At 40.5% G+C, this 15,429-nt stretch overlaps 1 protein-coding gene across 1 annotated transcript in view; it reads right to left on the bottom strand.

Annotated features, from left to right (window-relative positions):
- Window positions 1–15,429, bottom strand: part of LOC145997029 (RYamide receptor-like) — a 435,120-nt gene that overhangs the window by 15,442 nt on the left and 404,249 nt on the right. The window contains exon 4 of the mRNA XM_083133649.1: window positions 10,415–10,515. Coding sequence (XP_082989775.1) covers window positions 10,415–10,515 — 101 coding nt within the window. The remainder of the gene's footprint in view (window positions 1–10,414; window positions 10,516–15,429) is intronic.

Below are 15,429 nucleotides of genomic sequence, written 5' to 3'. Positions count from 1 at the left end.
TGATCGTGAATCGTCCAATCAACCTGCTCGCATAACACGAGAAAAGTAAATTGTGACATTTTAAAGCAAATGACGTCACAGTCTAGTATTGGAAGGATTTGACCTGAAACAAATTAGTAACCTGAGAGTTTCTTATGGTGAATACAATGACTGATTGACTTTTAAACTGTAGGGACGTCAGCACAGAAAATGTTTTCCACTTTAATAGGTATTTTTAAAATTCTTCCAACATTGATTCGATTTTCATTTATTTTTAATCTTTTCTCGTAAAGTTACTCTACCTAAATACCACAAAAATTTCCTTAATGAAAAATTTATTGTAGTTTTATCATGTTGACGAAAAGTCCAACATTCTCTACCATGTAGAAGAGCCAGTTTTGAAATTATGTTATGGTATCTAATTGGAATATCTTTCTCATTGGTTTTCGAAAACTTCTTTTCAAAATTCCATTTAATGTATCATATTTTATTAAATTTTTCTCAACATCATTTTGGTGTCCGAACTGTTAAACATGGATTCCTAAATATACAAAGTCTGTTACGTGTTCAATTAATTTGTCGTTTATCACTTTTTTCACTCTAGGAAGTTTCATTTTACCATTCATTGTTATTAGATTTGTTTTATCCTCAGAAAGTTCCATGTTATAGCTCGTAAGAATTGATTGAAGTTTGAGAAAAGACCTTTGTAGATCATTTTCACTTTCTGCCATCAATATCTGGTCGTCTGCAAATATTAATGTTTATAGTATTGCATTTCTGTCAATATATTTTCCTTTGGGCTTTAAATATTTCCATTCCTGACATTTCTTGTCAATAAGTGCAAAAACCACAACCTAGATATGGAAAAGTGGCCATACAATAAGAATCTAAAAAAAGAACAAATACACCACAACAGCCTACAGACATACAAAATGGTCCTAAATTAAGAATATAAATAATAAAATAAAAAACAACCTAGAAATGTACAAAATTGTTATAAAATAAGAATATATACAGTATTGGCCATATTGTTGGACTCATTAGTTGAAAAAATTAAACACAGATTAACTCACTTTATGTACAGAAATTTGACAGATTTAATGTTTTGTGATACAAATTGCATTGTTATACACACTGCAAGTACTGACAGTACTTCGTATGACCACCTTTGGCTCTTTTTGAGCCCATTGTAATCATTGTTTGTGTACAATTCCTTTTCACTCTTCTTTTCTAAACTTCAAACCACGTGGCTTATGAAATTACGCATTGCTCCGAAGATACAAATAAAGAACACCCTTACAACAATCAGAATTAATATTTTTCCCTTTGTTATAACCAAAAAATAGCGTAAATAACACGGTAAACGTTTTACCGTACGGATTGTTCCAGGCATTTTTGCGAATATGCAAAGAATCGTGCTGCCATATATTCTTCGGAAACAATAAACGTGAGGATTGTGGGAAACAAGATTACATCGAAGCAGACAAACAGTTTAATCCCATAAAAAGTTACAACAATCGTCAAATATGTTTAGTTAGAACACTTTCAAAACAATTTTACGTAACGCGACGTCTACTTATTTTAACGTGCCTGACGTCGTTCTGTTTCTACATTACAATGGTAATGTCAAACCCACAAAACAATTAAACAAATAAACAAAAGGCAATCATTAAGAACCTATTTACCTTTTGTCCCAGGGTAAGTGCCATCAGTTGGAGCCCAAGAGATTACATAGGGTAGAACAAATCACACCACAGGGTTAGTTCTATATATATACTGTAATTTCTATAAAAGAGCACATGCATAAACATTACATCATTGCCCCTTTCATTCTCACAGTCACACTCGCATTCATTTCTCGGCAATCCAATAGACATGAGTAATTAATACAAAATAGTTCGGCGGCATGTTTAAAGTTAGCTACATTAATTTAAACTGTTCTTAATTTGACATTTACTTTTGCATTTACGGAAAAAAAAACTGTTCCGGTAGGAGCTTAACCTGCACTGCAAAAACACTACTCCTTTTATGTTGTTGTAATTGAATGTTAATCTTTATATGGTTACTTTTTGCGGTTAACCAGGATCACTGTTATATAATTATATTCACAATTTATAGCGTCGTACAATCTGAATATTAAATACTTTGTATACTTGAATAACTGAAAGCTGTACGGTTTTACTTGTTAAAAATATTGTTGGTGCAATTTAATCACCGTAATAAGCAATGTCTGTTCGAGATTTTTTATGTAATTAAAGCGAGTTCATTGGATGTCACGACGGGGCGAACGAAGCTTATCATTTTCACGTCCATTCCGGCTTACCTTTGTCGGCTCTGTCTGAAGTCGTCGTGGTGAAGTCGTGGATGTTTGCGGCGTGGTCAATAGATGGCTTCCGGGCGATAAGATTGGATCTCCGCATCTTCAAGGTGGCAACTGGGTCAGACGCCCCCCCAGCAGGGCCTTTCTCTGTCTCTACTCCATCTTGATAGTACACAGATACGTGCGAAATAAAACAACACGGAACGGAGCGACACACAAAGCGGATACTTTCGCGGGTGGTTCGCGAGAGATTGACGATGATAACACGTCGAAGAAAATCTGAGTAAAACTGTCTGATAGCGCGTCGAAGAAAACCCGAGTAAAACTGTGTGATAGCGCGTCGAAGAAAACCCGAGTAAAACTGTGTCTTCCGCTTCTCTGCTCGTCTATTTATTTGCTATTCAAAAGGTTCGTTACTGTACCCTCTCTGTCCAAGCGTTGCTAAATTGTCCTCAAGTCGTAGGCTCTTGTCCTGCTATCATCGCCCGTATATTTGGAGTTCTTTGACCCTTTCAAAAAGCACCTCGAAGAGAGGTTAGCCTAAGATCGGGCCTATTGTAACCTGCACGTTCGTTCCGAAGACAGTGCCAGAGAGTCTGTAGCTATTGTTATCCAGTCTAGCTGTTTAACCTTTAATATCGGGCTTAATTTATCTCCTATCAAATTCTGCTTTGGGGATTTCGTCGATGATAATCTGCTGCTGGGCTGTCTTTAATTTCAGTTGAATCTGACCATTGGTAATAAAGTTGTATTTTTATATTTCTTTACCCGAGGCTCGGCCTCTTCTCTCGGGAAACAGGCTAGTCCTTCGCTCTCCGCCGTCCAACTCTCGGTGAACAGCCACAATCCAATGCATATTATTGCTTATTACGATGATTAATTGATTTACCTGATAATTAGCAAGATTTTATCGTTATAACAAGGAAATGTTCTTTTTTACAATGAGTCCAATAATTTGGCCAATACTGTATAGAAGAACCACAAGGAAAGAAACCTGCGCAGAACCTCATCGCGCTGGCGGGTGGGGGAAAGGACAGGGTGAAGGAGCTTTCCAGCGCGGCCACGTCAGTGTTGCCAGATCTATTGATTTCTCGGGGGAATTCCTTAATAAACTATTGCTATGGAACCTCCAACGGCCTGCTCAAAAACCCGTTTCCTGCTCATCTTACTTGAACATGGAGGGGAGATGTAGAGTGGATTAGGGGGGCAAAAGCTTTGATAAATGTTCAGTCGGTAAAGAAAAACCTCATCCCGTCTCACTGTTTTATTGTATTGGTGGGTACAAAACAGGGGCGTAAATAGCGTCAGGAACCATCGAAAATTCCCTTAGTGTAATTTTAGGCGTATGTGTGTGTGTGTGTGTGTGTGTGTAATGTATTATATTATATATTAAATGCAGCAACATAGAGGCAGCATAACTGACGAATAAAACATGTGAGTGTTAATAACAAGATATTTGCTAGAGAACGAAGCGGCATAGTTCAATTACAAAGAAAATAATGCACCCTTCTTCCCCGTAGTTGCTTGAAACTTTCATGGGCTTCAAAATACTCAGTTTTCTATCCTAAATATGCTATTCTATACTTAAATATTTAATTTTCTACAAAATTATATAGCGGCATAGACGTCCAGAAGGAAGTGCAAGGGTGGTCGCCACCCCCTCCCCTTCTGGAAAATGAATGTTGACATAAAAGTACCTATTATTTCAGACGTATGAGTTGATTTCAGTCACAGTAATTTACATCGATTATTATAATAGGGATGTAGGAACGTGATAATTTCAAACTCAAGTGGCGTTTTCTGAGAGGGCAAAATTATTACGGGGTAATATGCCTCGTTTACCCGCCTGATAAAAATATATTGTTTCACCCTCGCTGGAAGAAATTTGCGGACGACCCCTGGTGCCCCAGTACGCACGCCTATGCAGCCCCTCCGCCCCCGAGAACGTCGTTCATCCGCTACTATTAGATCATCGGATTTTGTAGCAGATTTTCTGGTTTCCCAAGGAACAATCTCCCGATTTTTTCAAGTCTGACTTGGCAACACTGCTCCGAGCACAGAAAACTGCAGGAAAAGTGCGCGAACGCTTTTGACGGACGTTTTTTTTTTCCCTTGTGGTCGAGCTAGGTATAAGAAATACAAAAACAACAGAAGAGAGAGGCACAAAATGGTCATAAAATAAGAATCTGAAAAAGAAGAAATACAAAAACAACAGCTTATAGAGACAAAAAAATAATATAAATGAGAAATATAAAAGCATTAGGCAGTTTTACACGGACTAAATTTTTCGCAAGAAATATGCAAATAACAGGTGGAGAGAAGTAAAGTCGTCCATTATTACTTTACAGATTCCCCCAGTTGCATACGAACAACTGAAATGCAAAATTGCGATAATTAGCACCTTCCTAGCTTTTAAAAATTGCATTGTATTGTCACGTAAGAATGGTAGCAAGTTGAACATTACGAAGTCGTTAATTGTTGTAATTTTTCAAACGTTAAATTCTTTTTTTTTTCTTTTCCAACAATATTCCTCTTCAATTATTGTGAATTCTTAAGATGGGGAAAAATATTTCCTGTTCTTCCTCCTGGAGCTATTCTAATTTAGGAATTTATTAAAACATCTTTATTCTTTGCCTCACGGAGTCATCCGCTAATTGTCCCTTTTGTGGGCTCCAAATCCAATATGCGAGGCCCCTCAAGTAATTAAGTGTCTTCTAATTGTCCCTCTCAGCTCCTGGATCTTTTGTTCTTCCTTGGAGATGAAAATTTTCAAGGCTGAGACTTCTTGACGTTTGGAGATTAATGGCGCTTCGAGAGGACTTCTTCTTCTTTTTTTTTAAGGTGGGAGGCTCATGTGTGAATGGAATATTTAATTGTTCTCCATCTTTTCCCTTTTCTTTCATTTTGTTCCCATTTTGCTCTCACAATGGGCGAATCCAGGTGGGAATTGACCTCGGCACAAGTGACTCTGGAGCACACCCAGCCTCTCATCGAACGTTGTCCCGGGAATCTCTGGAACGAAAACAAACCCCTTGCCCAAGTAGTGACTTGAGGGGCTGGACCAATAAACAAGCGAGAGGGAACGGGATTGCGTGGAGGGGGTAAAGCGACTGCCGTTACAAGCGTGTACCGATTCGCTCCGTACACTTGCCCTCCCCCCTTGTTACGCGGCCTTGCTTCAGAGGTCCCCGGGATAATGTGTAGATAGCCGGAGCATGATGCTGATCACATCATCTTCACTATGGTGTAAGGACACTCACAAATAACATCTATGTGCAGGTCTGAATTCGAACCCGGAACCCCTGGTGTCGTAACGGCCTGTGATAACCACTCCGCTATAGAGCTTGACTAACCCCAAACAAGATCATATCAATTAATCTTCTATAGTGATGGTAAATTTTGTTATGTTCTAGACATTACATTGTAGTTCTTTGTTATTTATACAAGTTTTCCGGAATGTCTGGAGAAGCGACGCGCAGAGGCGAAAGCTTGTGGGAGGGGCTAGACTACGTGGGGAGACTAGTAGGCTTGCGAGCTATTATGTTTTACAGAACTTCTGGACCGCGATAAACCAGTCGAGTCGCCCCATCTCGCGCGACCCCTCCCCTCATTCGACGAGGCACAGACCCGCAACGTGCGCCCAGGCCGCGTTCGCGTTCTCTTACTCCAGACATTCAGGAAAAGGAGTTTAGTTGAAATATTGTGTTTGTTCCCTTTCTCATTTGGCAAATATTTAAGACGTCACATGCAACTAATATTAGATGTGCAAATAGACTCACCTGAATATGTTAACCTAGCAACATGTAAGAAACAGTGATTCATCAACAAGCTCAAAAGAGCATAGCAACAAGATAACTGTAACATCGACATTTCTAAAACAGTACCGGAGTGTGTATTTAAGTTTGTAATTGTTGTTAAGTGCGTTCACAAAGAACACAAAAGTGCTTCCCTGTGCTTTGCACCACGCCATGAAGGCGTATTGAAAGTGTGGAGTTAGGGCTCCATACTATCTTGATCACGGCCGAAGGTGAGGCGTGATGTGATCAGCCCGGTCGCCTTCCCCCAGAGTTTCCTCCAGGTACCCACCTTATACGACGCTGGGTAGGCACCGAATCCGTTTGAATAGGTGGAAAAAATTCCGGTTCTCCCCCGCCGGGGAACGAACCCGGGTCTCTTGCACGCTAGTCAGATACCCTAACGACTGAGCTACCGCGGCTGATTCACAATGAATAAACCTTTTTATTAAGGTGAAACAGGAAGTTTTGATTATCACGACTGATGATTACCAGTATTTTGCTAACGACATGAGGAGCGAAGGGCAAATTCCTAAACAGACTCAAAGATACGCAACAATTGTATCCTTTGCTCATATGCCCTAGCGATGAGGTATTCGAGGTACTGACCACACAACTAAGTAAGAACCGCTTGATAAGCGTTGGTCTTCAAAGAGCACTCCGGCCTTGAGTGAACCTTTCATTAATAAGCCCTTCCTCAGATTTACGGTGTCTTTGCCTGTCGCAAAAGGAGCACTCCATCAACCATACTCAGCACGACCACACATCCCCGCTCACCAAAACCCTATAAATTTATCAACCACTGATCCTTACACCGCTTCGCGCACGAGTTCCATCCCATTAGTCCACAATTTTGGGAACGACCGATTTTCCGTTACACTTCCGCCCCCCTCCACTCAAACCGGAAGTGACGGTTCTCTAAACGTGGCCGTTTTGAGAAATGGGCCCCTAGGTGCATGGTCCGGAATCGTACTTCCATGAAGATCCATCCCCATTACCGGATACCCTGTCTCAGATTCTCCGCGGATAACTACAAATCAAGATTCGATTTCTCTTGAGATTTGTCCCGGGACGGATACACGGGAAAGGGGGTCCGCAAGAGGAGGGAGGATGGCTGAAAGAGGAAGGATGCTGGAGGGGATTTGGTTGCAGGAAAGAAGACAAAAAGGAAGTTGAAAGAGAGAGAGATGTGATCAGCTTGAACAATCTGGGTCACACTGAAAGGTTTACGGTTCAAGATCTCGACCCAATCAAATATTTTACACCTCGGTGCACATTAGTTTTGCAGATAAGTGTATTGTGACACCTCTATCTTCTCCTTTTGTCAACCTGCTCTTGTTTCTTTTCCTGGAAGTTGTATCAGCAGAATTCTGCAATAAAATCCAACCCTCTGTAGTTTTTTGGTAGCAGAACGAATCCCATTTTAGACATTCTATCCGCAACCGGCACAAAAACAATTGAATCATAGAAGCAGATTACGAGCACGTGACTTCACACACGCGAGAGAGCGTAAAATACCTGCAACCTTTTCTAAAGTAAGACCTGGATCGTATCAATATGTTTATACAAAGTCAGGCTTTCTTTCATTACAGTAAAACCTCGTTAATCCGGACTAATGTGGGGGATAAGTTAACCGGAGGAACTGAAATAACCTAAGAGAACAGTAGAAAGTGCATTAAAACTCCGTTTATAGCAACAAAACATGTTTATTATGGTGTATTTAAAGGGCATAGGCCAAAATGCACTATACAGTACAACACAAAGTCTGCGGGAAACAGAATTTCATCAGTGGTTGACTGCCTTTTCTTTGGGAAGTTCTCTTGTTGACTTCTAGGCACATTTAAAAACTTGCATTCTGCCTTTTTTTCCTTTTGCCTGTCCGGATTAAGCTAAATCCGGCTTATCGGGGTCCGTATTAACGAGGTTTTACTGTACTTTTAAAGTGCAAGTGGCTTACTTGACTTAAATCCTGTTGTTCTCTGTGGAACATAGGGTATCAGCAAAGCATCTCCTCCTGGACCTACAGACGCCAATTCTCGTCACTGGATTCCAGCTCTTTCCTTCCTCCAGTGCCTCAGCGTAACGCCTTCGTAAAAGATCCTCTCCTTGGGTGCATTTTATTCAATTACTGTTCATTTCCTTGATCACCTTGCATGAATAACAATATGCAGAAACATCCATACATTCAAATGTTCATCCACTTTGAACTTAGTACAACACTGTACAGGCAAAAATAAGCAAATATTCTACCCCGTGTTCAGGGACCATTTCTGGTAGCGAAACTAGCCCCAAAGTGATAATTTCAAGCGGATAGAAAGGTGCAAGGATTCTTTCGTTCATTTGTTTGATGCAGCCAATTAAATAACATTGGTCACGTGACCTAAATGCATTATGTAGACGACTTACAGAGTGCATAGATTTCCCTCCTGGCAATATACCATTACATGTCCGTGGTAAACCGACATTATTATGCTTATAGTATCAAAATCCAACAGGCAATGATGAAGTTGCTTCTGATTCGGATTAAAATCGAAGGTAGTTGCGTTGTAAAATAAAAACAAGTTGTAAGATCAGCTGTTAATAGTAACGTTGCACGCAAATGTGGATTTCTGAAGCATGCTTTGGCTACAACGAAGGGAATAACCCCTTCCTCTACAACCAATGAGGAGAAAGAAACAGGTCACGTGCTTTCGCTTGCTTTCAGGTCCGCGCTCTGGAAAGATAAAGAAAGAAATCTGAAAGGCTATCAGCTTTTGGGTTCAATTCCAGTTCAGTTGCCACACACCTTGAACCACCCCTTGTTGCAGTTGCAGGGGGAAAACCTCCAATAAAAAAAATCTCAACACAACTTATCATGAAAACCCCACCACAAAACCCACTTTAATAGAAGACTCAGGCCCCACCCATACAGGAAATGGAAACAAAATGAAACGGTGGACGGCTGGATTATGCCTGCTTCCCAAATCCTACTGAGGTTTACTACTTACCCTGGCAGTGACGTAGGCATTGACCGATAAACTGCCTTGTGATAACGAAAGAAGCAATCCGTGAGCATGGAACTCCAGATTCGAGGCCACAATTACGCTTGGATCTTAAGTAAAAACGCACAAAACCCTGACATGTAGCAAGTTTAGCATGTATACATTTAACAAAAATAAACAAACATGACTAGTCTCTTTGCAAGTATACAAACCCACGTACACAAAACGTCCATTTGGATTGAACTTTTAAGATACTTCTTCGCAAGGAACGAAATTCCTCTTCAAACGGGGAGTTAAACTTAAAGGAACGTCATGTTTGATCGTCGGTTAACTCACGCGATAGAAAATCCAACAGACTCGCTTCAAACTTATGTTTGCCTAAATATTATTTGAACGTTGGCTAGCGTTCATCAATCTGTATGGTCGTGTTGCCATGGTTAAATGGGAACAAAAGTCTTCATGTTTGCTCAGCCGGGATAAAGAAAAACTACATTCTGTGTCACTGTTCTACAAATTCTGTGTTTATGCACACACAACAGGTTGATGAATTCTGGACTAGGGATGGTCACAAAACTCGGATAACGGGTATCCGGATTTCAAATTATCCGATATTCGTTGGATAATACGGATATCCGCAAAATTCTGATATCCGGATAATCCGAATAGGAAAATGACGAATAAAAGAATATGCGGATAGCCCGTAAAACGGATAAACGGTTAAGCTGCCCGGATGAGACATACATTCGTTCCGATATCCGGACATTTCGGATAATTCGGATAATCAAATATCGGATATTCTGATAATCCGGACAATTTTCAATTCAGATTTGAAATATCCGGCTAGATAAATTATCCGATACCCGGATAAAATTTTATCCGGATTTGGCCATCCTTACCTGGACCCCGGAAAATTTTCATTCCTATGTAATTTAGTGTAATTATATACATGTTATACCCCATATTTACTCCAAGTAAAGGGAAACCGAATCCAAACAAATATACATAGCTTAATTATTGATCACCAATATGTAGTTACATATTTCTTTGTCTGGCAAAACCTTGTCAGCTTGACCATCACCTGAAAAGTGAATATGTCTTTAATCGTAACAGGTAAGGGAGCTTTCAAGCCGAAGTGACAAGCTACAACAGACAAGCGACAGGAAGGTTTCATAGCGAAGCAACGAGCGACACGATCCCCATCTAGTCTGTGCGGAAACACGAGGCAACACTCCGGTACGAAAGGTTGCGTATGTTTCTGCAGGTTCGTTTCCAAGTGTACAATTGTCGCTTCTGTATGAAAGCTCCCATAATACCACTAAGTATTTGAAGAAGCAACTTACTCGTTTATGTACGGGTATATATCTTGAAGGATGTTGTAGGCCTGGAGTGGCAGCCAGCATAGGGCGAAGAGTCCTACCACTATGACAAGCATTTTGATCACCTGAAACAAACAAAAGAAACTCGTTTTAGTGGCTAAAACTAAAGAAACTCTTTAAGGAACACATTAAAAGTCCTGAATGCACCAAGATTGCCAAGCATGCAAATATACTGTAATGTTATTGTGCAGCACAATGGCCACTCAACTGACTTAAGCCAATGTCGCCATCTTATAAGCGCCATCTTGAATTCAAGTTCAAATTGATAGAAAGGAATATTTTCATTTATCTTTGTCCTGCGGGAAGGTAGAAAGGTCTAAAAACCACCCATAATGATGGCAATAGGTCTTGGCAAATTCTAAATAAGTAGCCTACATAAAACGACTTCACTGCAACGTTATTTCGGAAAACATAACTTAAATCTGACCCACTTTCAATTTAAGTTTGAATTCATCATGGTGACTGTTCAAGATGGCGGAAGGACGTGGTGGCAGTTTTATAATGGAGGTATTATTTCGACTAGTGCTTATCAAAGACATTAAAACATAAATTGTGTTATGACGTTATGGTCGCACTGAATAAAAATCGATAAGATGTTTGACTTTCATATCACCGATATGAATTCGAATTCTAGGAATGCATTAGGTTTCTTATGTTCAGGTGGCGTTTGTCGCATGTACAAGGTAACCAAAAAAGTTCTTGCCGTTTTTGATCATCAGAAACAAAAAGGTATGCAAAGAATATCACATACTGTTAGTCCTCAAAGTAATCCCCATCGGCATCCAGCACCTTTCGTCAACATGCCTTCAGCTGTGCATCGCCCTGGCGATAAATCTCTGGGTTTCGGACGGAAAGAAGTCCATGAGTGCTTGCCGCAAGACTGCCTCATTTGCGAAGGATCTCCCACGAGGGTGGTTGTTCAGGGAATGGAAGAGGTGATAATCTGTTGGCTCAAGGTCTGGAAAGTACCGTGGATGGCACAGTATCTCCCAGCCAAGCCACTGTATGGTACCCTTGGCCACCCGCGCATTACATGCGGCTTGGCATTGTCGTGGTGGAGAAGCAGTTGCCCCGGACAAGCCCACCTTAAAGTCATAAAGCAGACAACCCCAAACGAGCTGCTTCAACACTTCCATTTCTCTTCGCCCCTGCTCAAGCTATGGCTGCTCTGAGTGCGCAATGTGTCTGTATTGGGCAAGACCTATGTCCCCACTCCCACCCTGACCACTTTTCCGGCACGTGGCACACATATTTTGCTATCAGTGATCACTTCTTCCCATTTGATGTTAAAGACGGCAAGAACGTTTTTAGTTACCTTGTACAATATTAAAACCGGGTTGCAAAAAGTCAAAGGAGCAAATAGGACAGACGTATGTCGACAGATTCTGGAGTGCAGATGCAGATTTCAAAAGTGAAAGTAGGCCGATCTCCGTGGCGACAGAGTGGTTATCGCAGCACGCTACGGGATCCGGGTTTCAAATCCCTACATGAATGTTCTTTGTGAGTTCAAGTTCTATCATATCAGCACTCATGATCATCGTCGCGATTAGCTAAAATTGGCAGAAACAAGAACAAAATCTAATTGAAATGAAGAGCCAAGGGAAAGAACCAAGCAAGTCGACTCGCCAAACTCCAGAGAAATAAACTTTCAATTGCAAAACGTTACTCGATATGTAAATGAAAAGGTACAAAAACATATGCTTTGATGAACGGAAGAGTCAAGTGTATGAAGCTAAGGAAATCATGTTGCAGTACAGCATCAGCGTGACAGGAAATGACACCAATACCTCGCTCCCGATAGAAAATTCACCTACCTGTTTTTTTCCTTTCGGACCCTTCAAATGACAGTAGATTAGGAAAGCAAGAACAGATTTAAAATTCAAGACCAGGTTAGAAATGGTAAAATAGTCTAAACCAGTTTTCAGAAATTAAGAACCGAGTCCAAACATCAGAGCAGGTTTAAAATGTCTAACCGTGTAGGGAAACCTAAAAGCATGTTTCAATATGTATAGCCTGACAAGTTAAGTCCCGATATGCGCAGATCGCTGCGGAGCACTTCCTATTACGTCATCCTCTCCACCACTCTTCTACGTACTAGTCTGGCCTTGAGAGTACGAGTGGTGCCAACTCAGCAAAATTAAGCTAAAACAAATATGACAAACGATTTTTACTGTGTAGATTGACGATGCCGGCTCATATCAGTTTATCAGTGGTTCATTTGATTTAATCCGGTCTTTGAAAATGCGTGCGGTGCGCGGATCGTAAACTGTAGAATTACGCACGCGCGTTAAGGTTTATAACGAAGAGAAACTACTGGGCGAACGACTTCATTTCCTGAATGCGACATCGAGCAGTGGCCTAGTTTTTTTTAAAGCCGAGTGGGGTGGGGGTTCTTTTGTTTATCGTACAACAATCGCTACGAGAAGTAAGGCTAATCGGGACTGGACCTACAGTTATAGTGGGATCCGAACCACTATGTGCCTCCACCGGGAATCGAACCCGGGACCCCTTAATTACAAGGCGATGACGCTACCACTGCACCATCGGAGAGGCAAAGTTTTAAAAGAAGGAAAGAGTCGTTGGCGAAAGATGAGCTGAATATCTGTACTCCGACAGGTAGAAAACAGCCAAGGAAAAAGCGAATACAAATTTCGTTGAAAATCCTCACACCATTCCGCTCCCTCCAGGTTGCAACACTGCGAACCAACGTCGCTGCGAAGAATGGAGTGGGGAGATGTGGTGTGAGATGCGCAACAGCTATTTGCAGAGTCTTGTTTTTAAACTTGTCAAGTTATAGGACTGTTTTCAGAAATAAAACCAAGATTAACCTACAAAATAGGTGATTCAACTGGAGGTTAAAAACGTTAATAACCGTGGTTTAGAAGTTATCAGCGGTTTAAAAATATTAACTTAGTATAAGGCAGGGTGGATAAAAAGCATGATTTTCATTAAGAAAATTATTTTTGAAGATTTTTTAAAATTTAAATCGATATTTTCTTATTTTATTAAAAACCACGCTTAAAATTGCATGCATGTTTTTTTGGCACCTACATATACGTTTTTATACAAAAGCTTTTTTTTTAACAAACAGCCCCGCAAAATATTTGAACAGTTTGATTAAAACAAATAAAAAACTATATGTAAATATACAGTTTTCTGAGTGTGTCAATGAAACTGTAATAATTTCAGTAAGTTTTCTTCCAGTGAAAATAAAACATTCTCGATGTACAGGTAATGGACAAAATAATATGAACACCAATGCAATTGCAGAAAACTTGTATTAGTAGGGGGTTGGGCCCCCCTTTGCCTGAATGACAGCTTGTATCCTACGTGGGATAGACAAATAAAGGTCCTGTACAGTGTGAACTGGAATACGTAGCCACTCCTCGCACAAAATAGTCTCAAGTTCCGAAAGTGTCATTGGAGGTGGAAACCGATTACACACTTTGGCCTCCAAAATACCCCACAAAGGCTCAATGATGTTAAGATCGGGGGACTGTGGACACCAGATGAGATGTTCTACCTTATCACTGTGCTCATCAAACCATGCATCAACGCACCTAGCAGTGTGAATAGGGGCGTTATCATCTTGGAAGATGGGGCATGCATCGGGAAACAAAGTCTGAACCATGGGATGGAGGTGGTCACCCAGGATGGTGCAGTACTTCTCTGCGTTGATTCTCCCACGCAGGACGACAAGTGGGCCAACACCATTCCAAGATATAGCCCCCCAAACCATCACAGAACCCCCACCATGTTTCACGGTAGGCACTAAGCAGTCAATATCAAATGCTTCAGCAGGAGTTCTCCACACATAAACACGTCCTGTGGTCTGAAATAATGTGAAAGATGATTCGTCTGACCATATCACATGTTCCCATTGCTGCTGTGTCCAATTCTTGTGCTCTTGGCACCACCTTCTTCGTGTCACTGCATTACGTGGAGTCACCAACGGTTTGGGGATGGCAACTCTGCCATGAATGTTCACAGAATGCAGCTCCCTTTGAATGGTTTTCGTTGATACAGGGTCCTGGAGGTGATTGTTCATCTGGGACAGTGTTGTCTTGTGCTTTCGAGTCACTATTCGCTTCAACACACGTCGATCCCTGTTGGATAACTTTGTTTTTCGCCCACTATTCTCCTTTGCAGACGTTGTCTTTCCATGTTGTCTGTAGGCTGTCAGAACAGTTGACACTGTGCTCCGTGCTACACCAACAAGTGTAGCTGTTTTTGTCACAGATGGTCCAGCCAGGCGGGCTCCTATGATCATGCCTCTTTTGAAGTCTGAAAGGTCGGACATACCTACATTTGACGGATAGCTGACTGCTCGCATGCAACTCTCACACCAGCTTCTGATAGACTGATATGTTTGCTTTCATCGCCACTAAATGGTTGAAATCTCTGCTGTGTGTTGTTCCTTTTCCACGACGGCGTATATAGGCCTTTGCAAACCAAGGTGTTCATATTATTTTGTCCATTACCTGTACTTTATAATTGTAACTTAAAATATTTTTATAGTCTTTGTAGCTGAATTTTGGCAATTTTTTTTAATGATAGTTTGCAAAATATAAGCTACCATGTTTATTTACAGTTTAATGATAATTACAATATTTTCGGTTTAACAAGATTAGTATTTTGAGTATTATTCTACACAAAAGTTTTGCTATTTTTGCCTATAAAAACTATTGAATTTTAAATCGAGAGAAATGTAAGTGTGTATACAGTTTACAAATTACGTTTCCTTTCGTATGAGCTTCACACCATCACGGCATACATTTCGTTTTCTTTTCCTTCTTTCTTAGTGCCTAATGGACACCATTAAATGATTACGAGAGTAATGTGCTTTCACGAAAAGTGATTCTGATATCTACAAAATCTTTATGTACATTATTCCATAATTTTTTTTAGGTGATTTAAATTAGACATTTTTTTTAAAAGAAATCATCTGATCTAAAACTTGATTAAATCAATCTACCTTG

Source organism: Lepisma saccharinum, chromosome 13 (genome assembly GCF_977018435.1).
Source record: "Lepisma saccharinum chromosome 13, izLepSacc3.1, whole genome shotgun sequence".
NCBI classification, from domain to species: Eukaryota; Metazoa; Arthropoda; class Insecta; order Zygentoma; family Lepismatidae; genus Lepisma; species Lepisma saccharinum.
This window is presented reverse-complemented; position numbering and strand designations above follow the sequence as displayed.